Here is a 24096-nt window from a genome sequence, read left to right as displayed (position 1 = left end):
AAAGCATACGTATAGCACTGTAAAAATCTATAATAATCAATATTAAAATAAAATTTTGAATGGATTCAATCTTGACATACTTTTTTAAAAGCTCATATTAGTCTTGTCTACCTTATATTGTTCCCCAAACTGTATTTAGACTTCATGTTTTAAATAGTTTTCTCCCCTTTTTTTTTTTTTTTAACTTGATGTAGATTTCCATTTTTTTGCAGCTTAGTATTATTTTACTTAGCGGAGCAACTGAACAATGAGAGAAAGGAGAGGAGTTGATGCATGAGAGCTGTTGGGAATTTAGACAGATATTGATTTGGGGAGGAGGAGATGCTACGCACATGAGAGAGATATTTTGTTTTTAATTGATTGGAAAGAGGGTGTTTTTGTCTTTAAACTAAACTATGTGTCACTTAAGCAAAAATCATGTGCAAGTCATGTGTTACAAATTTTCATCTAACTTAACAATAAAATTAACTTTGGGGTGCAAAGTGTAACAAATGTTATAGTTTAGGGTGCAAAGCGTGCAATCGAATAGTTTATGGTGCAAAGTGTAATCTAAGGTATAGTTTAGGGTGGGAAAGTGTAATTTCCCCTAAAAGAATGAACTAGCGTGACCAAGCTTGTCATTCTTGCACAACAAATAGAATCTTCAACCTTTAGCCTTCATCACCGCTTTTCACATTAGAATATAAAAACTAACAATTACAAGAAAAGTTGTCATGGAAAATACCTAGAAATTCTACAAGATCTATTTAGGTGGATATTAGAGAAATATTAGTCTAAATTTAATGTATCCCTACAACTTGTTTAGCACATCATAACTTTTACGATATCTAGGGTTTGCCTAGGTTTAATCTCTTTGTATGTACCCTCAATGGGCTTACTAGTTACTATAATACAAGTTCAAAAAATAAAAACTTAGCCCCTTAAGACTTTTTGCTATACATCACCTTAATTATTTGAAATGATTCATTTCATGATTTAAATTAAATATTATAAATTTAAAGATGTATTAATGTCACGTCATTCAAAATTTTAAATGATATAACGCTTTGGACATTCACTACAAAAAAACTGGCCTACTGCGGCGGGCCAAAACCGCCGCTAAAGCCCCAAAAACCGCCGCTATAGGTACATTTCACCTATTGCGGCGGGGGCTATTGCGGCGGTTCTACCCGCCAGCCTTGTCGCGACGCAATAGCTCTATTGCGGCGGTACAAAAACCCGCCGCTATAAATACGCCTTTTAGCGGCGGTTTTGGTCTATTGCGGCGGGCAGAAAACCGCCGCTATATGTGGTTACATTTAGGTCTATTGACCTTTTAGCGGCGGGATATGCGTGCCGCTATAGGTGACAATCTTTAGCGGCAGGATAGCCCGCCGCTATAGGGCTTCAATTATAGCATAATTTTAGACCTTTAGCGGCGCTTTTTACCCGCCGCTATAGGTTAAATTTAAAATTAAAAAAAAATAAAAATAAAAAAACCAGTCCAATTACAAACAACCTGTAATAATGTTACCACAAATGCCTCCAAACAAACATTATATTGACATAGAAGCACAATGAAGTATCAATGTCTGTCATAGAAATAAGTGTTAATATAATAAAATAGACAAGCTTCAGAATTATATATCCTTGAACCAAATGCAACATAACTACCACTAGAAGGAGCAAACACATGAGTTTGCAGAAAAAATAACTTACTACAAGCATTGTGAGCAAAGATCCAATCAATGACATTACCAGACCTGAAATAAGATTAACAAAATAATTTATTAACTATAATTTCCTTTATTTTTAATTTAATTTTTTTGGTACACAAATGCTTACATGCATATATATAAGTTGCATGATCCAGCATCCTGTATTCAAGTAGAAACACAACACTCATTTCTTTCCCTTATAAACATAAAAGCTGCACACTATCATCCCATACATAAAACTTTAATCCCACAATGTGTTTAAAAATCTCAAATAACACAGCCAATCTTAAAACAGCCAAATCTCAAATAATTGTATTAGAACATAATAAATTCTTCAAGAAAAAAACACACAAACATTGAGATATAATTTTAAGGAGACACGTTCTTTACAAGCATGAAAGACACATTCAAAGTCACATAATTTATAAAATGAAATTGATTTACGCACTGTACATGAACAAGGCATAGGATTGTGAACTATATCTTTGTCTCCATTGACTTAAAATTATCTAACATATATTCTACGTCTCAGAATCGAATAAATTTTGTGTAATCCAACCTAGCCAAAGAAAGAGCACAAACACAAATTAAATACCAATTCAGAATGCATATATAACAATTTCAAGGTAAACCAAGGACTTAAAAATGCAGATTTTTCAGTAAAAAAAATCAAAAAGAGAAAGTACAAGCACTAGTATGTGTTTAAATCATAAGAAGAGACAACTAGTAAAGAGAACCTAAAAGCAATTATCTTAGGGCAAGAATTTTTTTATTAAAAAAAAATTCAATACCTGTACAGCCATATTAGGAGGAAGTTCCTCAATCTGTTCAACATGTTTGCAAGCAGGATGCCTGCAAATTATCAAACATTACTGTGTTTAAATAAACAAGTATAATAAGTAAAACCATAAGAGAATTGTCACCAAGTAATAGTTCAGTTTGAGCATTGAGTGGTGAAATTCATTATTAAAAAAAACACACACACAAGCTTAAATAATTCAACCCATACAAATATGGGGAAGGAGAGAATATAGCATCAGGAAATAGAAAAAACAAAACAAAAACAAAACAAAAAAAGGGTCTAGCTGAAATACTGAAAAATTAATGCAAGTAATAAAGTAGTTCTTTATGGTGAGAGACATTGACCTTACGTTAGGGGGTGTCATACTATAAAAAAAATTATAAAAAAAAAAAACAGGTGGGGTCCAAAGTCAATCAATTCTTACTACATCGCAAAACCAACCAAAGCATATAACATCATTAAGATGGCTTAATTGGTATCAAATTCATGTTAAAGTCAATCCGTGGAGTATTAATGAGAAAGAAACTATTAACCCAAAGTAAATACCCCATCCCCTGAGTCTGAGAGTGCACTAATGAGTCAAATATCTTTCTAAATCCTTTTGAGCATTATATCTTTCTAAATCCTTTTGAGTATACAATTTTTTTTTAGTTTGCAATACACATGTATAAAAAATATTCAAAAAAGGGCTTAGCATCTTGACCTTAAAGTGGCAATGTAGCATTATACTACAATAGTAAAACATTTGGCATCAAATTTAGCTCCTCTTTAAATAATCTAATGACTAAACATACCTATATAACGAGAAAATGTATTCATCAACTGATGATCAATTGGCTTTATTAATTAAAAAGAAAAAAAAAACTAAAACCATAAGCTACAAGATAAAATAAATAGAAATTGAAATGAAATATAAATAAAAAAGATAAGAAAAGTACTGGGAAATTGAAATTAATTTATGGAGTTGAATGAAAAAGAAACTAGGCTAGTGTTGATTTGCTAGGCTAGTGTAGTGGCTACGTGTTTGGGAAAGCAATTTTGAGGCTTGTAAGGGACATGGACAGGTGGGGCTATGCTGTGGGGGGGCAATCAATTTCCTTGAAGGGGGACCCATTCATAAATAAAAAAAAAAGGTATTGAGTCACATTTTTAGTTTTTAACCTACAATAAAATATTTTGTAAAATTTTTGTAGGGGCCTTGGACCCCCCTGCTATACACACAGTTCCGCCCCTGCTGCAAAGGGACCATGATCTAACAAGGAAAAAAAAAATAAAAAAAGATCTCAGTACAACAAGATCCCTCTCCTCTTAATCTAACAACAGCAACAACCACAGTAAAAAAAAACAACTAATCCAAGTCCTGAACTAGTCAAGAAAAACATAACCCCCATAAACTGATTTAAACATCAATATACAGAAATCAATCCCAAATACCTAAGCAAAACATAACCAAGTCTCATATTACCATAAGCCCCACAAAACATAATACACCCACAAGCTGATTTCAATTCTATGTCAGAAAAACCATGCCCAAACCTAAACAAAAAAAAAAAACACAACCCCAAACCATAAAACAACCCAAAAAATAAATACCCATCAACCATTTCTTTGTTCTTACCACAAATCACAACCATAGCAACGAAAAAAATTAAAACTTTACATGACCTCAGATCAAAACAACTCATAAAACCCACAAAGCTAAAACACCCACCAGCTGATTCAACCCCAAAGCTAAGATTTTGAGCTAATTTACCATAATTTCATTTTCTCAACAACCAAACATAGCTTACAACAACAAAAAAAAAATCATAGAGATAGAGAGAAAACTTACAGCAGGAAATCTGGTATCGAGCTTTTTCCTCATGGCTATGAGATCTTTAAGGCATTGAATTTAAATACTAAAACATTAAAAAAACACAAAATAGAGTATCAAAATTTTTTAGAGAAAACACACTCCGATTCCCACGTTTTAGACTCGAGCAAAGAAAAGAGAAAAAAAAATAAACATAAAATAAACATAAAAACCAAATCCCTAATTTAACTCGAATACATCAAAAAAAAAGTTAGCTGACTAACCACCAGGTACTGTTGAACCACCTAGCTGTCCCTAACAATGGAATTGTAAGTGTGGTGACCCATTATGCTTTAACAGATAAACAAAGCCATTCATCAAGAAAAAAAAATCGAATTTTGAATTTTCTTTTATTATTGCGTCAATACAAAATAAAGGAGCATGGAATTAACATACATATTAACATGCTAGAAAAATCGAGATGTAGTTACCATACAATGATAAAGTGTTTGAAAAAACACGAAGAAGAAAATAAAGGAGCATGGAATTAACATACATATTAACAACAAAAAAATTAGGATTACAATTTCTTCCAATTTTAATCAATATTTTAAGACAAGTGACCAACTTTTAAGAGCAATGCCCATGAGTAATATGTGATGTCACTCCCTCAAAATTACATTCTATTATATACTATATAATTATATTTGTGATCTTGTTTGTCCTATATGAACCAGTCAAAAGATTAAAGGATATATTATACATCCTTTGACCTGAATGATTCATACCAAAAGATTCGGATGAAAACATTCACACTCTCAGATCTATCAAATCTGAAATGGGTTGACACCAGTTTCAAACTTTTGTAATTTGATACCAATAAAGCAAAGAACTTAAACAAACCCCCCCCAACCAAACCAAATCCAAATATGTAACATTATTAATTCTTATTCTCTCTGATGCTTCCTTAAAAAAATGATGACAAAAATGAAAATTAATAATCCCTGACTTCAATGGCTCTCTATTTTTCACATTAAAAATCAAAACTAAATATCTACATCAAAATTAGAACAATAACCCACCACAGTTTCTTGCTTAAAAAATTGAATTGAGGTATTTTGTTTTTCTATTTAGTATTTCAATAAACAAAAACAAAGTTAATCACAGAAGTCAAAATTTTCTAAATTATTCATTAATCTTTCATTTTCCTCAGTTTCCTAAGTGACCCAATTCACAAAAACCGAACAATAAAACAATAAACTAGAATTGAATAGAGAGAGATACCTTGGAAGAGGTACTTGCAGATCTCTCTGCGATTCTTCTCTGAAATAATCTGAAAATTGAACAAAACGAAACATTAATATATTAACACGCCTAAACACACACACAAACACATATACAGATTCAGAAAGAGAGAGAGACCATGGTTGCGAAGCGAAGAAAATACGAGCTCTCAGTTATTGACGGAGCAGCAGCGACAGAGATATAGAGGAGCTCGAGCACTGAAAACCCTAGAGAAAATGCCCTAGTAAAAATGGTGGTTTATAGTTTTGTCCAAGAAAGAGATGAGTGAAGAGAGAGAGAGGGGATGGGGAATGAGGAGGGCGGCTGAATGAGAAAAGAGATGTTTAGGGTTTTTTATGTTTAGTTTTAAATATAACCAAAACGACGTAGTTTGGATAATAGTAACTTTAAAAATGAAAAGGGAAAAAAGGTTGTCATGGAGGTTAGAACCTTGGACAAGTCCTTGAAAAATATGCACGGTACACATGTTAACCACTAAGGCAACATTAATGTTATTTGTTCATTATTATCTATGTATGATATAAGACTGAAATTTTTTACTTTTTCAAAGACCTATATTAGATTTAGGATTTAAAAAATAATTATAATATTTTTAATTAGACCTCACATTAGATTTTTTTTTATATATAAAAAAATGACTCACTTTAGGTTTCAATACAAAGAAAAAAAAAAAAAAAAACTCACGTAAAACTCTCACACTATTTAGTTTAAAACATTAAAATGATGATGTGGAAAATTGTGGGAGTTTCAGATGTTTCGGTTTTAATAATGATGAATTTCAGTTAGATTAAAATGGATTGTTGTTAAAGTAATATTTTTATCAACTTATAAATTATAAGAGAAGAAGATAAAAAAAAATTTATATTTATTTTAAAAAAAAATTAAAAACAAATTCTCCAATTTGGTGAAGTCACTTGGTTATTTTATTAATGAGCTATGAAATAAAATTTAAAAACAAAAAACAATCAAATATACTCAATAAAATTCACCACTCAAATTTCTCAACAAAAAAAAAAAAAAAACCACACGACAAAAATTATCACACATTCTTATTAAAAATTTAAAAAAAAAAATATCATGGCTATTATTAAATTTATGTAAGAATTTTAATATTTGACTAACTACGTTTACTGTTTTTTAAAAAATAATATGACTAATTGGATGGTTAGATTGAGAGAACATAATCATACAAGTACACAACACATGTCAGTCACGTGCCATTCTTAGATTTGAAATCTAACTATTGGACTTGAAGAGTGCAATGAAAGGTTAATTTTGGTAAATTATGGTCACAATCAAACGGTAGATTTATCAAAATTCACATCAAATTAAGAAATATAGGGTTGGGTTCAAGTTACACTTGATGTAACTCTAAAAAATGTTACACCAACCAAAAAATTATTGTTGAATTCATATTTTGAAAATCCAACCGTTGGACCACATTTTCTATATGTTCTTAACATGCGTACCAATTTTCATGCCAATCGGATGTAATTTACCATTTGATCTTTAAACTCATCTTTTATGCGTTATTGTAAACTACAAAAACTTGAATTTAAACAATTGATTGATGACATGACTATTAATCTTTGATTACCTTGAAATTTTTTAATCATGAAAACTATATGAAGATAATGTAATCTAACGGTAGATTTGTCAAAATTCACATCGAATTACGAAATATAGGGTTGGGTTCAAGTTACACTTGATGTAACTCTAAAAAATGTTACACCAACCAATAACTTATTGTTGAATTCATATTTTGAAAATCCAACCGTTGGACCACATTTTCTATATGTTCTTAACATGCGTGCCAATTTTCATGCCAATCGGATGTAATTTACCATTTGATCTTTAAACTCATCTTTTATGCGTTATTGTAAACTACAAAAACTTGAATTTAAACAATTGATTGATGACATGACTATTAATCTTTGATCACCTTGAAATTTTTTAATCATGAAAACTATATGAAGATAATGTAATCTAACGGTAGATTTGTCAAAATTCACATCGAATTACGAAATATAGGGTTGGGTTCAAGTTACACTTGATGTAACTCTAAAAAATGGTACACCAACCAATAACTTATTGTTGAATTCATATTTTGAAAATCCAACCGTTGGACCACATTTTCTATATGTTCTTAACATGCGTGCCAATTTTCATGCCAATCGGATGTAATTTACCATTTGATCTTTAAACTCATCTTTTATGCGTTATTGTAAACTACAAAAACTTGAATTTAAACAATTGATTGATGACATGACTATTAATCTTTGATCACCTTGAAATTTTTTAAGCATGAAAACTATATGAAGATAATATAATCTAACGGTAGATTTGTCAAAATTCACATCGAATTACGAAATATAGAATTGGGTTCAAGTTACGCTTGATGTAACTCTAAAAATGTTACATCAACCAATAACTTATTGTTGAATTCATATTTTGAAAATCCAACCGTTGGATCACATTTTCTATATGTTCTTAACATGCGTGCCAATTTTCATGCCAATCGGATGTAATTTACCATTTGATCTTTAAACTCATCTTTTATGCGTTATTGTAAACTACAAAAACTTGAATTTAAACAATTGATTGATGGCATGACTATTAATCTTTGATCACCTTGAAATTTTTTAAGCATGAAAACTATATGAAGATAATATAATCTAACGGTAGATTTGTCAAAATTCACATCGAATTACGAAATATAGGGTTGGGTTCAAGTTACACTTGATGTAACTCTAAAAAATGGTACACCAACCAATAACTTATTGTTGAATTCATATTTTGAAAATCCAACCGTTGGACCACATTTTCTATATGTTCTTAACATGCGTGCCAATTTTCATGCCAATCGGATGTAATTTACCATTTGATCTTTAAACTCATCTTTTATGCGTTATTGTAAACTACAAAAACTTGAATTTAAACAATTAATTGATGACATGACTATTAATCTTTGATCACCTTGAAATTTTTTAAGCATGAAAACTATATAAAGATAATGTAATCTAACGGTATATTTGTCAAAATTCACATCGAATTACGAAATATAGGGTTAGGTTCAAGTTACGCTTTATGTAACTCTAAAAAATGTTACACCAACCAATAACTTATTGTTGAATTCATATTTTGAAAATCCAACCATTGGATCACATTTTCTATATGTTCTTAACATGCATGCCAATTTTTATGCCAATCGGATGTAATTTACCATTTGATCTTTAGACTCATCCTTTATGCGTTATTTTTAATTACAAAAACTTGAATTTAAACAATTGATTGATGACATGGCTATTAATCTTTGATCACCTTGAAATTTTGTAAGCATGAAAAATATATGAAGATAATGTAATCTAACGGTAGATTTGTCAAAATTCACATCAAATTAAGAAATATAGGGTTGGGTTCTAGTTACACTTGATGTAACTCTAAAAAATGTTACACCAACCAATAACTTATTGTTGAATTCATATTTTGAAAATTCAATCGTTGGATCACATTTTCTATATGTTCTTAACATGCATGCCAATTTTTATGTCAATCGGATGTAATTTACCATTTGATCTTTAAACTCATCTTTTATGCGTTATTGTAAACTACAAAAACTTGATTTTATACAAAAACCTTACCTATAGCGGCGGTTACAAAAAACGCCGCAATAGATCTCATCTACTGCGGCGGGCCAAAAACGCGCCGCAGTAGGCGACATATAGCGGCGGTTTTTGCACCCGCCGCAATAGGTCTGCTGCAATTTCAGGGTCTATTGCGGCGGGTCATTGACCCGCCGCTATATCTAAACCAAAGGCCACTAAAGTAGGTCTATTACGGCGGGTCACTAGCCCGCCGCAATAGTACACCACAATATACTAGGTCCATTGCGGTGGGCCATTGACCCGCCGCAATAGATCTCATGTACAGCGGCGGGCCGAAAAAGCGCCGCAATAGGCGACTTATAGCGGCAGTTTTCTCACCCGCCGCAATAGGCCCGCCGCAATAGGCCAGTTTTCTTGTAGTGATTATCAAATCCTTTTGCAATGGACTTTTGTTATCAAGTCAAACCACGTTAATATTTAATTTCACAACATTCTATATATGTCTTTCTCTTCTCTTCTATCACTTTCTCAATCCCATAAAAAAATTCTAGTAGTTTTCAAGTCAGAAATTGGAGACATAGCTCCCAATTACTAGCAATATCAAAGAATGAAAGAAAAAAGAGCAAGAGTATTATTATAATTTCAATAGTAGTACATAAGACCATAGCTAGCTAATACATAGACATTATTTATGTTTCATAGATCATAGGCATGCAAATTCCGGAGAAAAAAGAAAAACAAAAACATTTATGAATGTTCTACTTCCTAAAAGAAGAAGCCCTTTTTTTGCTTTTCATTTTTTTGAGGAGAAGCCTTAAAAAACAATGGCTGTGACATCTCAGCCCAATTATATTATTAATTTTATGGGTTTATATACTTAGTATTATCTTAATTACTCTAAGTGCATAAAGATTTGATATTGTGATATTATAGAAGATATATGCTCTTTTAATGTTGTAGAAATAAGTTTTATAAAGGTAAGGATATATGTGCAAAATTATTTTATTGTTTGGGCCTTTCTAGAATATAAGCTTATAAGGGGGGGTGGAAAGCAAATTTTAAAAGTTTAAAGGGTGACTCATCAACCCTTTTCCCTTAGCAATACACGTGCCCCACCCAAAATCCATTTCTCTTGTCTTCTTTGTATGTTTTTAGACTCCTTAAAACACAAGTTGTTTAACCTAATTATTTAGCCAAGTGATTAACTTAGGTAAATTATTCAGATCTAGGTTAAAACAATAACAATCATATCATGTAAAGCAATGTAAAAATATAAATAACACACGATATGATAACCCAAGAAAACCAAACCGGCAAAAAACCTGGGGAGAATTTAACCTAGCTATCCTCAAGGTAAAACAGATCCATTATGAAAGAATTGAAGTTTTACAATAGCAACTTAGACCACTAACATCTTATTGCTACCTCGAGTAGAAAACTTACTACCATGACCACGTGACAACTCCGAGCCCATAGACTACTTCTTTCTCAGATCCACAGCATCCACAAGTATACCACTTGTCATTCTTTAAGCTCTTTATGCAGCAACTAAAATGATCACCAAGCTCTTGACATCAATCTCAATCTTGATAACCCTAAGTATGTATGAAGGCAAACACCTCTAGATCTCACAAAAGATTCACACGCATAGCATAAATAACAACATAAAAACGTGGTTAGGGTTTTTCCTTTTATACTTAAGGTAAAACATAAAACCCTACAAGTCAAACGGACTTGGGCTAAGTTGGAAAATTCTGCAGAAAAACAATTTGCACGAGTTTCGATAGATCGAGTCTAATTTTCGATCGATCAAGCCTTGTAGAAATTGAATAGTAATTTTTTGCAATTACTCAATTCCAACTTTACGTTAAACATACTTTAAGTAACCTAAATCTAGACTCTAAGTTTTTATCATGGTTTGCCAACATTACACATTGAAGTTCTAATACATTTAGATCATAAATCCTTAGAACCTAACAAACTCCCTTTTGGCAATCCGTGACAAAACAAAAAATAAACAAAATGCTCAAAGTTACTCAAACAACCCATTACATTAAAAATGTCCAACCAAAAAACAATTCAACCTAACTACTATCTATCAATTGCAAGTGTAAACAACAGCACAACTGAATCAACTTGTATATTCCTGAAACACTCAACAAACATATAAACGTCTGTGTGGAAAATACAAGTAAACAAAATAAAATCTTGATTTCACATAACATAAAATAAAAAATATATCATGAATAACCTCATAATATAAATCATCAATAGCCAATGTAGCACAATGTGAAACAAGAAATAGAACTAAAAACATAATGTCTCCCCCTCTCATATACAACTCATAAAAAGAAAAGACAACAAAATAACTACATCATGAGCCAAAAAACAATAAGTTACAAAATGAAGCACCTAGATACAATCTAAAGCTCCAAGGCTCCAAAATAGAAAAATCTCCCCCTATCCCCTATCTCCATCCATGTGTACTCTCCCTTTTCGTGACGAATTGCCAAAGGGCAATTAAGACTCATCATCAAAAGAAGGTGGTGGAGGGGACCGTCTAAAGCTCGTCAAATCCGCACTCAAAGCCTAAAGCTTTGTGAGGACATCCACCAAAAGCTGACCATGAGCCGCTTGAACGGTCATGACAGTGTCCAACATACGACGAATGCTAGAATCATCCGAAGTAGAATTTGGAGGATCAGCAGCAGCAGGATCAACAAACTCCTCAGCAGTGTGATCACTTGAAGAAGGAGGAGGAGGAGATGCAACACCCGAAGAAGACTCAACTCTAGGGCATTTAGAGCTAGCTCTCATCTGAGCGGCTCTTTGCCTAAGGAATGCGGCACCTATAGAAGCTATAATATGTACAGGTTCAAAAGTAGGAAACTCATCTAAACCTAAATGCAACAAAATCCGATGAATAAAAACAGGAAAGAAAAGAGCATGAGCAGAAGAACTACTCCTATGGACCACAACCAAAGATCGAATGAAAAGATGAGGAAAACTCATAGGAGCATCCGTCACAAGAGCATACAAAAATGCACATCTCTCTATAGGAATGGTGTGCAAGTGAGAGATGGGCCAGATAGAATGGCAAGAAATTCGAAAAAAGAGATAATGAATCTCAATCAACTCATGAAAAGTGATCCGAGAATCAGAACCCCACTGGATAGAAGTACTAGTGATATAGGACATGATATCATCAAGAGGAGGGGACTCATCATAAAGATACACAGGCTGTTGTACAACAGGCACACCAAGAGCTAAAGCCATTACTGAAGGAGTAATGGTATACTCTTCTCCCCTTATCCAACTCTTCATAAAATGAATGTTGGAAGAAGTGGAGTGAACAGAGAGGTTTGAGTAGAACTCTCTAATTAGGGTAGCCGGAGGAGGATGATCTATATCCAACAAAGGTAACCAACCCTTACGCTCAAAGTTTCTCTGAATCTCACCATCAAGCTCATCTAAGACAACTTTTCTCTCAGCCCACACAGACCTAAGGATGTTCAGCTTCTTATAGGTCTCTTAGTTTTTCTCACTTAGAAACCTCTTACTATCAAAAGTTGGAGTAGTAGAGGTGGAGGTGTTTTCCTATTGGCTCTAGTCTTCCTAGTCATGATGCTAAGGTTGGAAAGGACAGACATAAAAGAACCAAAGAAAGAAAAAGGAAAACCCAAGGGCAGACTGCATCAGACACAGTTAGAGCAAAAACAATATAGAAAAGAACAATCTATATGATGCATGAATAATGTTAACACATGATGCATGCTCTAATGCAGTGAGAATAGTTCAATTACACTTTAAAAATCACAAATTGGCTTGAACATAGAGTTTATATCAAAACCCCAAATTTTGAAAAACCCACTTTCAAAAATCCCAACAAATTGATCAATTTATCATTACACAAGTTAGATAACAGTATATAACGATAAAATGAATTAATAACACAAGCCAATTTTACCAAATTAAGCTTAATTGAACAAAAACCCCAAATCGGGTAGTTTCATGCCCCAGAATTCTCAATTCTTCCCATTTCATAAAATTGATCAAATTAAATCATGAAAAACATGTTAATATCATCCAACAACAAAAACCCATTGATCAATTTTGAAAGAAATCATCGAAAACACCAAAAACCCCAAATTTCTATAGGTTCAAAATTTTCCCTTAAATGCATGAAAAAATGAGATTAAACAAAAAGAAAGGGCAAAATAGTCTTACCGGTGCTAGACGACAAAAACCTTTGAGAAAGATTAAGGGAAAACGACAAAAAATTTAGCTTTGAATCTGGACCTAGGGGTGTCCACAGCAACCCGTAAACCGACCAACCCACCCAAACCATCCGAGCCGACCCGAAAACCGGCGGACTCAACGCCGGTGATGGTCGAAGACGGGTCTCCACCCCCAAAAATCGACTGACGTGGGTCGAATGGCAGGTTTTATTCTTCAAAACCCGATGTACCTGATCCGATCGAGGAAACCCATGAAAGAAGGCCAGAGTTACGTATATTCGTTCAGATTCATCGATTTTTCGGTGAAGTTTGGTAGTTTTTGGTTAGATCCAGCGGTGAGATGAAGATTTTGCTCAGATCTACACTTGATCCAGCGGTGAGATGAAGATCGTGCTTCAATTTTAAGCTTCGATCTGGCAAAGATTTGGTGCTTGTGCTTCGATTTTCACTTAGATCCGGCGATAGTGATGAATTTTTCACTCAAATCTGAGCTTCATGTGATGTTTATGCTTCAATTTTTTCTTAGATCCGTGATTTTCGCTCAAATCTGGGCTTGATGTGTTGATTTGAGCTTCAATCCGGTGAAAATCCCAGTGATTGCAACTCAGTATGAGGCCGACCGACCCGACCGTTGTCCACCGGCGTCCGATCAGACTTGACTTGAGGTTGTCGGCGGCAGGTCGTTCAGCTGTCCACCTGATGTAAGCGGGTCGGTTGTAGGTTAGGCATAAACTCGACCTGGACCAACCCATGGAGACCCCTATTTGGACCGGTTGAAGAGAAAGAGAAAACCTTTTGAAAAACTTTTAAAAAGTGAAGAACAAGTGAAGATCTCATGTTTTTAAAAAAACTGACTTTACAATTTTCGATCGGTTGAAAAATAGATTCGATCGATCGAAAATCACATTCGATCAATCCAGCATCAATTAAGCAGCGATCAAGCTAGGCAGATTCAAACCAAATTTCTAATTGCAATTTCAATCGGTTGAGCAACAGATTCGATCAATCGAAAATCTGGAAAAATCAAATTTTTGAAAAAACAGAGCAATTTAATGCAGAAACCCCTCAAAGCACCAGGTTTTATGAATAAAATGCATGAGTATGAGATGAAAAGTTTTTCAAAAACCCTTGAATTTAACCCAGATTTTCCAAAAACAAGATTTTCAATCAATTTGTCCCCAATTCTCAAACTTTAAACACATTTTGCATTAAAATCAAGGAGTTCTAAATCTTGGATGGCCACAACAAGATCACACACAATATCATGTACTAAGTTTAACAAAGAGTAATTTGTGTTGTGTGTGTAACTAGAAAAAGCTTGAGATACATGTGAAGTGATATGTAGATAGTGATCAATCACAATTTTTACAAGATTCATCACATAAATTTGAAAGAGGCTATCACTTATGGAGTTACATCATATAACTCTCACATCTCGTAGAATAAAAGCTTACAATCATGTAAGTTTCTTGATTTGCCTCATAATGTACACACTAATTTTATTCTATTTGGAAATTATTAGAATAGTCAAGATAATGTACACTCCAATTTTATTTCATTGTGAATTTATTATAGCCCAATAATGTACACACCAATTTTATCACTAAGCCGAGATTACACCTTATGCTCTTTTTGTGCATGTGCTACACTTTCTCGAGCACGAAATCTAATGATATGCACTAAGGTGTTCATGATTGGCTAGTAAAATAGTGATAAGATGGTTATTTATATCTTTCTCATTAAGTTCAAGTCCAACAATCAAAAGCATGCGACTTCTGGATTAAAATCAAATGATCAAAAACTATAAACAACTCTCATACAACATGCACTACAAGACTCAAACTAGCAAAATGCAATAAAATAAGCTCATCCAAGCTAAACAAAGTACATAAACAAGTTATGTAAAGATAATATGGTCAACCTTGATTTCAAAAACTAAGAAAAAATTAATGCAAAACACATTTTTCTTCTTTTTTATTTTTTTACAAAAACAAAAACAACCTATCATGAAATGCATGAATGATATGCAATACAAATCCTAAAAAAAAAATAAAAATAAAAATACAAACCAAAATAGTAAAAGAAGAATGGTCACAAAGAATAGAGAGATGAAGCACAAGGACCATGTCAGAAAAACTCAATTAGATTGAGTATTTTGCATCCAAAACTTTTTAGATGCAACTCTAGCATTGGAGTTATTATTTTGATTAGAATAATGAGCAACTCCAAAGTTGGAATAAAGGTTTAAAACCTTTACCAATTCACCAATAAGTACAATAGGATCTTATGCTTGAGGCACAGATACTTTTGGCTAATTTGCTCGCTTAGTAGCTTGCAACTTGAAACAGTTTGGACGAATGTGCCCAAACTTTCCACAAAAATGACAAACTCATGCAGGTCTATCATGCAACTTATCCTTAGGAGGGTTAGGAGTCCTAGGTTTAGACTCTTTGAGATCAACCCTAATCTTCCAAGGAGGAGCAACTTCTACTGGTTTGATAATCTCACTCATGGGAGGCTCAAAAGAATAAACAAACTTTATGGAATTAATTTCAGACAAAGAAATGCCTTCAACAAAACCTAGACCAATTTTGTCTAAAGGAGACTTTTGAATACTCAACATGTGATCAAGTTTAGAACTAGCAAGCTTATTTGTTTGTTCTCTAGCAACAGATAATTCTAGTTCCAAGTTTTTAACTTTATCAAGCAACAACATGTTCTCAGTCTTCACCTTATTAAGCAATTTATTAGCGTCAAACAATTTCAAGAGCAAATTCTTCTTATCAAGTTCAAGAGAAGCAATTTTTCGTAAACCTAAATCAACATTCATAGCATCCTTTGTAGCAACCTTGCAAAACTTATTATAGGTTTTTTGCAAAACTTATTATAGGCTTCTTGCAAATCAGCATTCTTAGAGATTTTCCCATCAGAAGGGTTCTTATCAACCAAAACACTTTCATCAACTACAGCAGTAGCTGTGAAAGCAATAAAGTTTCAATCCTCATCACTGCCAGACTCATTATCAAAAACTTCATTATCACTAAGGGTTACAGCCATAGCTTTACCCTTTGATCTTAAGAATGTAGGACATTCTGATTTCACATGACCATACCCTTGACAACCAAACATTGTTGACCCATAGAATTATTAGAAGTTTGACCTACTTTTTCTTTAGGTTTTTCATTATTGTTCACCTTAGTGGGTTCATTCCTCCTAAAATTTCTAGGTTCAACATTGTTTTTATCTCTTACCCTTCTGTTATTGTTCCTAAGAAAATTTATAAAGTTCTTGGTAAGGTAAGCAATCTCTATTGTAGAGAGCTCGTCATCAAATCCATTCCCTTCAACATCATCAACTGACTTAAGAGCCATTGATTTGGATTTGTTTTTCTTAGGTAGGTCTAACTCATAGGATTGGAGAGATCCTACAAGTTTATCAACAGGGATGGAGTCCATATCCTTGCTTTCAGTATTGGCAGTCACTTTGGGTCTAAAGTCTTTTGTCAAGTATCTAAGTATCTTCCTAATAATCTTAGGCTGATCATAGATTTCACCAAAATTATAAGCAAAATTAACAATGTTATTAAGTTTAGCATAGAATTCATCAAAACTTTCATCATCAGACATCCTAATGCTTTCAAATCTAAATGTTAACTGCTACAATTTATTGATCTTAACTGCCTTTGTGCCTTCATGCACAGTTTGGAGAATATTCCAAGCAGTATGAGCAACCTCAACATTAGAGATTCTCTTGAATTCCTCCATAGAAACTGCATTAAAAATAGCATTCATGGCTTTGTTATTAAAAGCGACTTCTTCTTTTTGAGAAGTTTTCCACTCACTAATTGGAGTAATAAGCTTCTCCCATCCGTACTCAACAGAATTCCAGACTCTCTCATCAATAGATTTTAGGAATGCTTTCATCCTTACTTTCCAATAGGCATAACTGTTCACATCAAAGTGAGGTGGGATCATAAGAGAGTGACCATGTTCCATGACAACAGGGGTCAAGGATCAACTCTTAGATCAAAGGATCTAAATACTAGAGCTAACCCGCTCTGATACCACTTGTACGTTTTTAGACCCTTTAAAACACAAGTTGTTTAACCTAGTGATTTAGCCAAGTGATTAACTTAGGTAAATTATTCAGATCTAGGTTAAAACAATAACAATCATATCATGTAAAGCAGTGCAGAAATATAAAGAACACACGATATGATAACCCAGGAAAACCAAACTGGTAAAAAATTTAAGGAAGATTTAACCTAGCTATCCTCAAGAAAAAACAGATCCACTATGAAAGAATTGAAGTTTTACAATAGCAACTTAGACCACTAACATCCTATTGCTACCTCGAGTAGAAAACTTACTACCACGACCACGTGACAGCTCCGAGCCCACGAGCTACTTCTTTCTCAGATCCACAGCATCCACAAATATACCACTTGTATTTCTTTAAGCTCTTTATGTAGCAACTAAAACAATCACCAAGCTCTCGACATCAATCTCGATCTTGATAACCCTAAGTATGTATGAAGGCAAACACCTCTAGATCTCACAAGAGATTCACACACACAGCATAAACAACAACCTAAAAACGTGGATAAGGTTTTTCCTTTTATACTTAAAGCAAAACATAAAACCCTACACGCCAAACGGGCTTAGGCTGAGTTGGAAAACTCTACTGAAAAACAATTTGCACGAGTTTCGATCAATCAAGTCTAATTTTCGATCGATCAAGCCTTGCGAAAATTGAACAATAATTTTCTGCAATTACTCAATTCCAACTTTACATTAAACATATTTTTAGCAGCCTAAATCTAGACTCTAAGTTTTGATCATGGTTTGTCAACATTACACATTGAAGTTTTAATACATTTAGATCCTAAATCCTTAGAACCTAACATTCTTTGCTGCACTAGAAACACTCCTTGTTCATCTTTCTTTGCTCCTTTCTTTTCTTCTTTCTTTGCTCTTGAATCGGCAACACCTTCCTTCAAGCCAACAGCCCTCCCTCTCTCACTGAAACCATATATCTCTCTCGAAAGAAGAAATTAAAAGGTTAACACTAAATTTTTAGCTTCAAAGTTTATGGGTAAGTAAATAAAACCTTATCTTATTTTGGGTATTTTGATAGTATAATTGTTTTGTTTAGTTTCCCTCTTTTATTCTCTAATTTGATTGTTAGAAGCTGAAATTTGTGATTTTGTGTTAGCGATTTGAAATAAGCAGTGAATAATATATGATAAACCTGACTTTGAGAATTTAATTCTAAAGTTAGGGTGAATGTTTTGAGCTATAAATTAGTATGCTCATCTTTTGGTATGTTTGGATCATAGATAAATTTTATGCCTTGATTTCTCTATAGTTTGGTACATAATGTGTTTGATGAATGTATCATGTGCTTTGGGGAACCTTGTGTGATGGGAATTACGATTTTCTTGAGTTTGAGAGTTAGGTTGTGATTCATGTATAAGTTTAAATACTTAGGAAGAGTTTGTCAGTAATAAGTTTTGGTTTTTCATTTAGGTAACGAGAATGAAAACATGGACAGTTGAGCTCCTCTTATAGAAATCTCTCACGTTTTCTGTTTTCAGGTAAGGAATATGTGACATGTGTGTTTGATAAATATAAGGACTATTTAGAAAATTATTATGCATCAAAACCTTTTAATTGAGATACTACATATAAACATAATTTAAGTAAAGATATATGTTCGTGAATTATTGAATCTTATGTGTATGATAATTTTGGCATATTAGTGCTATTACTTATATCACGAACATAATATTTAAGGATAAAGTGGATATGTAATTGTTATGAAATATTATGTAAAATTATAATTATAAAAAATAAAAAATAAAAAGTACAGTTTTCGGTTATTCCATTGTTATGATCTAAACTAAGCCAATAAGGGTTATAGTATTGGTATTTCCATGGAGATTCTGATTGGCCATTATAATTGGTGAGGACTCTACTATACCCGCCTTCGTTGGGAACGACCAACTTGTGGAGAATGTCAACTGAACCCTATGGTTGATGATATAATCACACCAAAAAGGATGATACTTTCTGATATGATCTTGGGATTACCTAGCATTGTGGGGAATGCTAGATACCTAGCACTATGTGCTAGAAGCCTCCCAAAGTTGTGACAGACTTACAATTGGATTGACTAATATGTATCATGAATGAGCTATTAAGCTATTTGGAATTTATAAGAAAAGTATGATGATAAAAAAGATATGTTGAATGTGTTATAAGTCTGATGAAAAGTTTATGATAAAGTATTTTATAGTGTATTTAAAGATAAGGTTATTGAATTGTGTTTAAGTTCATTATTATGTCCTTTTATTATTATATGAAAGGAAAAGGAAGTATTTTCATCTGAAAGTTCATAAGTTATTTTAAGAACAATATGAATAGTATGAAGGCTATTTTATCAAAGTTGACATATTCATAAAATATTTAATTTACATACATTCTTATTAAATGTTCATGGAGCTTAAAACCTTACTAGGCTTCGCAGTTCAACCTATTATATTTCAGTGTACAAGTTCTTTCTTGGAAGTAGCAAGAGTATTAGAGGTGACAAGGAATTTGTAATTCTCGTTTGTTAGAATGTATAGTTCTTTTTTGTTGTATAGTAGTTTAGCTCTTTTTTGTATAAAAGGAATCAAGATGTACTTGATCCTTTTGAGCACAGATGTAATTTAGAACCTTAGTTTGCTTTGAACCCCAGTTGTATGTCTTTGGAGTTAGGTTTGTAAATAAGAGTTTTGCTAAACATTTAGCTATGTAATATTTACATGAATACCTTAAGTTTCAACCAAGTTGTAATCTTGTAAAGTTCTAAATGAAATGAAGTTTCAAAGTTTTTACAAATTTTGTATATTATGACTTTTATGCAAGGAAATAAAAATGAATACAAGAAACGATTTTTGATAAGCACTTTCAGCTTAAGTTGGTTCATGTTAGTATTGAGGTAAACTTGATATTAATATGTCGGTCATGCTCTAAATTCTGAAATACAGGTTTGGGACGTGACAATGGCTACCTCTTCGGGCACATAAACAGGAAAGTCATCAATTTCATCCGTCCAAGGATTGTTCTTCTCATATTTCGGATTTATGGTTCGCAGTGCTTGCCACACAACACTATTACACTCGAATCCTGATCCAAATGCAATTTGCCACACCCGATTCCCTTCCTTAATTCTCCCTTTGGTCTCAGAATAAGCTAGTTCATACCATAAGGAACTACTAGAAGTGTTCCCAAACCTATAAAGAGTCATTCTTGAGGGCTCCATATGCCATTCGCTCAACCTAAGGTTCTTCTCTACTTCATTTAACACTGCCCTCCCTCCTGCATGTATACAAAAGTGCTCGAAAGCTAACTTAAAATCTGGAACATATTTTTTTATCTTCATTTTAAATATCTTTCTTCCAACTAAGTTCACAAAAAATAGGATTTGTTCAGATAGAGGTAGGACTAACGGCCCCAATGTTGTAATGTTGCTTTTAAGGGCTTCACCAGCTACTGTCAATAAATCTTTGGAGATTGAAATGCCACGTCGCTTCTCCATGTCTTCCTTTTGAATAACACAATTGTAACATTGATCATCTGCACCTTTGTGGGTACGTACAGTATGAATGAGTTGATATTTTGAATGTTGGCGATCAGATGATCGGTTTGATAAGAGGATTGCAGCTGCTCCCATACGAAATAGGCAGTTTGTGATGAGCATTGATCGATTATTGCCACTATACCAGTTGAGAGTCATGCTTTCCATGCTCACTACTAGCGCATAGGAGCTAGGTTGAACCTGTTCCATGGTGGGAATAAAAGGATTGATTTACGCAATTTAAGGCGATAAATGGAGTATACAGTGATGTTAATGCTATATTAGAATTAATATTAATGCATATGAGTAGTTTTGAAATTTTATTATTTTAACTAAAAGACAACACGTTATGTAATGTTCCCTTAATACAGGATGGAGGTAAATCATAGAAAATTAGAGCAATTAGTAGTGTACATTAAAGGGCATATGTTTTTTAATTACAATTTATTATTGACATATGAAAAATATATCTACATGTAGAAATAATAGTCAGACACGTGATGTCGTTTGTCTATTTAATAACAAATTGATGAAGAAAATTGTGTGTTCCAAAATTGATAAAAGGCAAAGTCTCATAATAAGAGATTTATGCTTTTCTTGTGTGTGTATTAATCACAATTAATTAATATTCCGCAAAAATAAATTAATGAAATATATATTAAATATTATGCATTATAATATAAAAATATTTTTAGAAAATGTAAACTAATCAATTAAATTTAATTAAATAAAATAAAATATATGACTTTTATATGCTTTAACATTTATAATATTATAAGAGAAATAATATAATGACAGACTTTTTCTTTGCTATATGGATGACAAAGTATAACATGTTCCAAACTTTTAACCCTAAAAATATAGTTTTTTTTTTTTTTTTGTAGTAATACCACATAACTTTTTGAAAGTTAAAATTTTTTTTTCCATGCTATTATTTTAATATATATTTTTAAATTTAGTTTAAATTTTATCAGGATATCAAGAAAACCTCCTATATGTCTATACCATTTCATAAAATTTTATCACATCATATTTTTTAAAAAATGGTAGAATCGATAGTTTCAACTAATAACATAGTCATAACAAATGTTTTTTAATAACTATCATAATTATTACATTTCATATTAAGAAAGAAAAAACAAAACAAAAACAATGAAAAATATCAAACTGTATTGAATTTTAATATGTATTGCATATGGTTTCAAACTTTGTTTCTTTGTTTTAGTAATTGGTACTTCAAGTAGGAAAGACACATGGCGTAACAAAGATCATGTGAAAGGGAGTTGATATCATTGCAAAAAGACAAAGTTCAAAGGGAAGAATAATAATGGTTTAGAGCTTTACTAGGCTTTAAGCAATATGTAAAAAGATTTTATACTCAAACCTTTGCATAACATGCACACAAACCTGCAACAACCGCTTGGCCAGGTCTATAGAAATAAGTCCAGCACTGCAGCCCATCCCGCCAAGGTTATAGCTCAAAATATTCCCTCTAAGCTTGTAACGGTTCACAACCATGGCTGATAGGGATGGTGTTGGATTGAAAACACTACAATTCACAATAAGAATCCCAATATCCTTAACATTAACCCTTGTTTTTGCTAACAAATTATCAATTGCTCCAAACATCACCATCTCTGCCTCCTTCCTCGCTTCCTCAATAGTCAAGTTCATTGGAACATCTAACAGTGATTTGGAGGCATATGTCCTTGGGCCATACCCGGACTTCTCCAAAATCTTCTTTTGAAACGCTAAACTTTCTTCGGAGAAACTTCTACTAAGCTCAGATCTTTTCATGAAAGCTTCTAGGCTGCACATTAGACCTGGCTCGGGTTTGTAACATGAGAAATTCAACAAGTAAACTTGCTTAGGACGACGCATGAAGTGAAGGGTTGCAAGGAAAACTGTAAGTACAGTGCATAGTGTAAATGGCAGGGGATTTAACTTAAAATAATTGAACAAATGGACGAAATCATCGACAGAAAGATGTGTGGAAGCTATAGTGAGTGGCACGAGGAAAATATAGATGGCGTTGGAGACTAAGTAGTGGTAACCTAGCTTCACATATTTAAGCTTAACTGAATTTGGTTCATTGTCTAGGTTTTCGTTCTTCTCAGACTCCATTATGGAATACAAAATCCTTTTTTGGGTATGTTGTTGAATACAAAATCAAGATGACCCTTTTTCTTTTGGTGGCATTAGTGCTAAAATTCGAAACTCTAGACAACGAAAAAGCAATGGAGTTATAAGCTAGGTTTGACGAGTAAAGCAAATTGCTTGAACAAACCAATCAGGTACTTACTTGGTTGGAGATGCCAGAGATAAGTTTGGAGGAAATTAAAGAGATGGATTTAGTGTAGTGTAGTGTTAAGCGCAGTTGGAATATATAATGCTATTAAGAGATTTAAAGTAATTTATGGAGCAGATATTACATCATTGTTAGCGCAATCTAGAAGAGTGGTGTCATCGTGTTAATGTCTTTCACCAGTTTACTCTTGTTCCGGAGAATGCAAATTTTCTGTACCACATTTTGTATTTCACTTTATGTTCCATCAATCACAATTTATCATTTTTTTTCATTTTAAACTTTTGCTATTTTATAATATAAAAAAATTAAACAAATACATAACAAATTGTAATTGGTAAAATATAAAATGGAATACAAAAAATAGTAAAGAGAATTTGTATTCTGTTTTGGGAATTATGATTCGTCTATACCATGGTGTTAATATACATACATATATATATATATAATATTAATTAATTAATTAAAGTTCAAGCTGAAAAAAAAATTCAATAAGACTTTAATTAAATTGGATTTCAGTTATTGTCTAATTTTGTCACGTGTCATATCTAAATTTTTTTTAATTTTTATTATAGGTAAGTTAATGTTGAGCAAAATACAAAAAGTTTGACATAAATAAACCATAAAAATCAATTAAAAAAAAGTAAACTCATGTATATATCCACACAATAAAAAATAAATAAACTCATGTGTGTGTATAATATATGCCTTAAAAAAATGTAACTCTTA

At 32.7% G+C, this 24096-nt stretch overlaps 1 protein-coding gene and 1 long non-coding RNA gene across 3 annotated transcripts; both read right to left on the bottom strand.

Annotated features, from left to right (window-relative positions):
• Positions 1 to 1506: 1506 nt before the first annotated feature.
• LOC142641257 (uncharacterized) lies at positions 1507 to 5905 on the bottom strand. 2 transcript variants are annotated; one of them, XR_012845347.1, is made up of 6 exons: positions 5714 to 5905; positions 5576 to 5624; positions 4331 to 4397; positions 2489 to 2549; positions 1825 to 1856; positions 1573 to 1742 (listed from the first exon to the last, which is right to left on the bottom strand). It is a non-coding gene; the product is annotated as an uncharacterized LOC142641257 (long non-coding RNA). The 2 variants fall into 2 exon arrangements; XR_012845348.1 differs by lacking the exon at positions 1825 to 1856 and having other exon boundaries at positions 1507 to 1742; positions 5714 to 5850.
• A 5885-nt stretch (positions 5906 to 11790) lies between these two features.
• Positions 11791 to 23387, bottom strand: LOC142639407 (3-ketoacyl-CoA synthase 11-like). The gene is made up of 4 exons (XM_075813594.1): positions 22470 to 23387; positions 20471 to 21263; positions 16288 to 16414; positions 11791 to 12703 (listed from the first exon to the last, which is right to left on the bottom strand). The coding sequence occupies exons 1-4, from the start codon at positions 23184 to 23186 to the stop codon at positions 11791 to 11793; spliced, it is 2550 nt and encodes an 849-aa protein (XP_075669709.1). The 5' UTR covers positions 23187 to 23387.
• Between the last annotated feature and the right edge of the window lie 709 nt (positions 23388 to 24096).

Source organism: Castanea sativa, chromosome 6 (genome assembly GCF_040712315.1).
Source record: "Castanea sativa cultivar Marrone di Chiusa Pesio chromosome 6, ASM4071231v1".
Taxonomy (NCBI): domain Eukaryota; kingdom Viridiplantae; phylum Streptophyta; class Magnoliopsida; order Fagales; family Fagaceae; genus Castanea; species Castanea sativa.
This window is presented reverse-complemented; position numbering and strand designations above follow the sequence as displayed.

Coding starts and splice junctions, on each gene's coding strand:
- LOC142639407 (XM_075813594.1), bottom strand. CDS start 23,186: ATGGAGTCTGAGAAGAACGAAAACCTAGACAATGAACCAAATTCAGTT. Junction 16,415..20,470: donor CATTGTCACGTCCCAAACCT/GTATTTCAGAAT, acceptor TTGCTTTCACAG/CTACTGCTGTAGTTGATGAA. Junction 12,704..16,287: donor CCTATAATAAGTTTTGCAAG/GTTGCTACAAAG, acceptor GAACATCCTTAG/GTCTGTGTGGGCTGAGAGAA.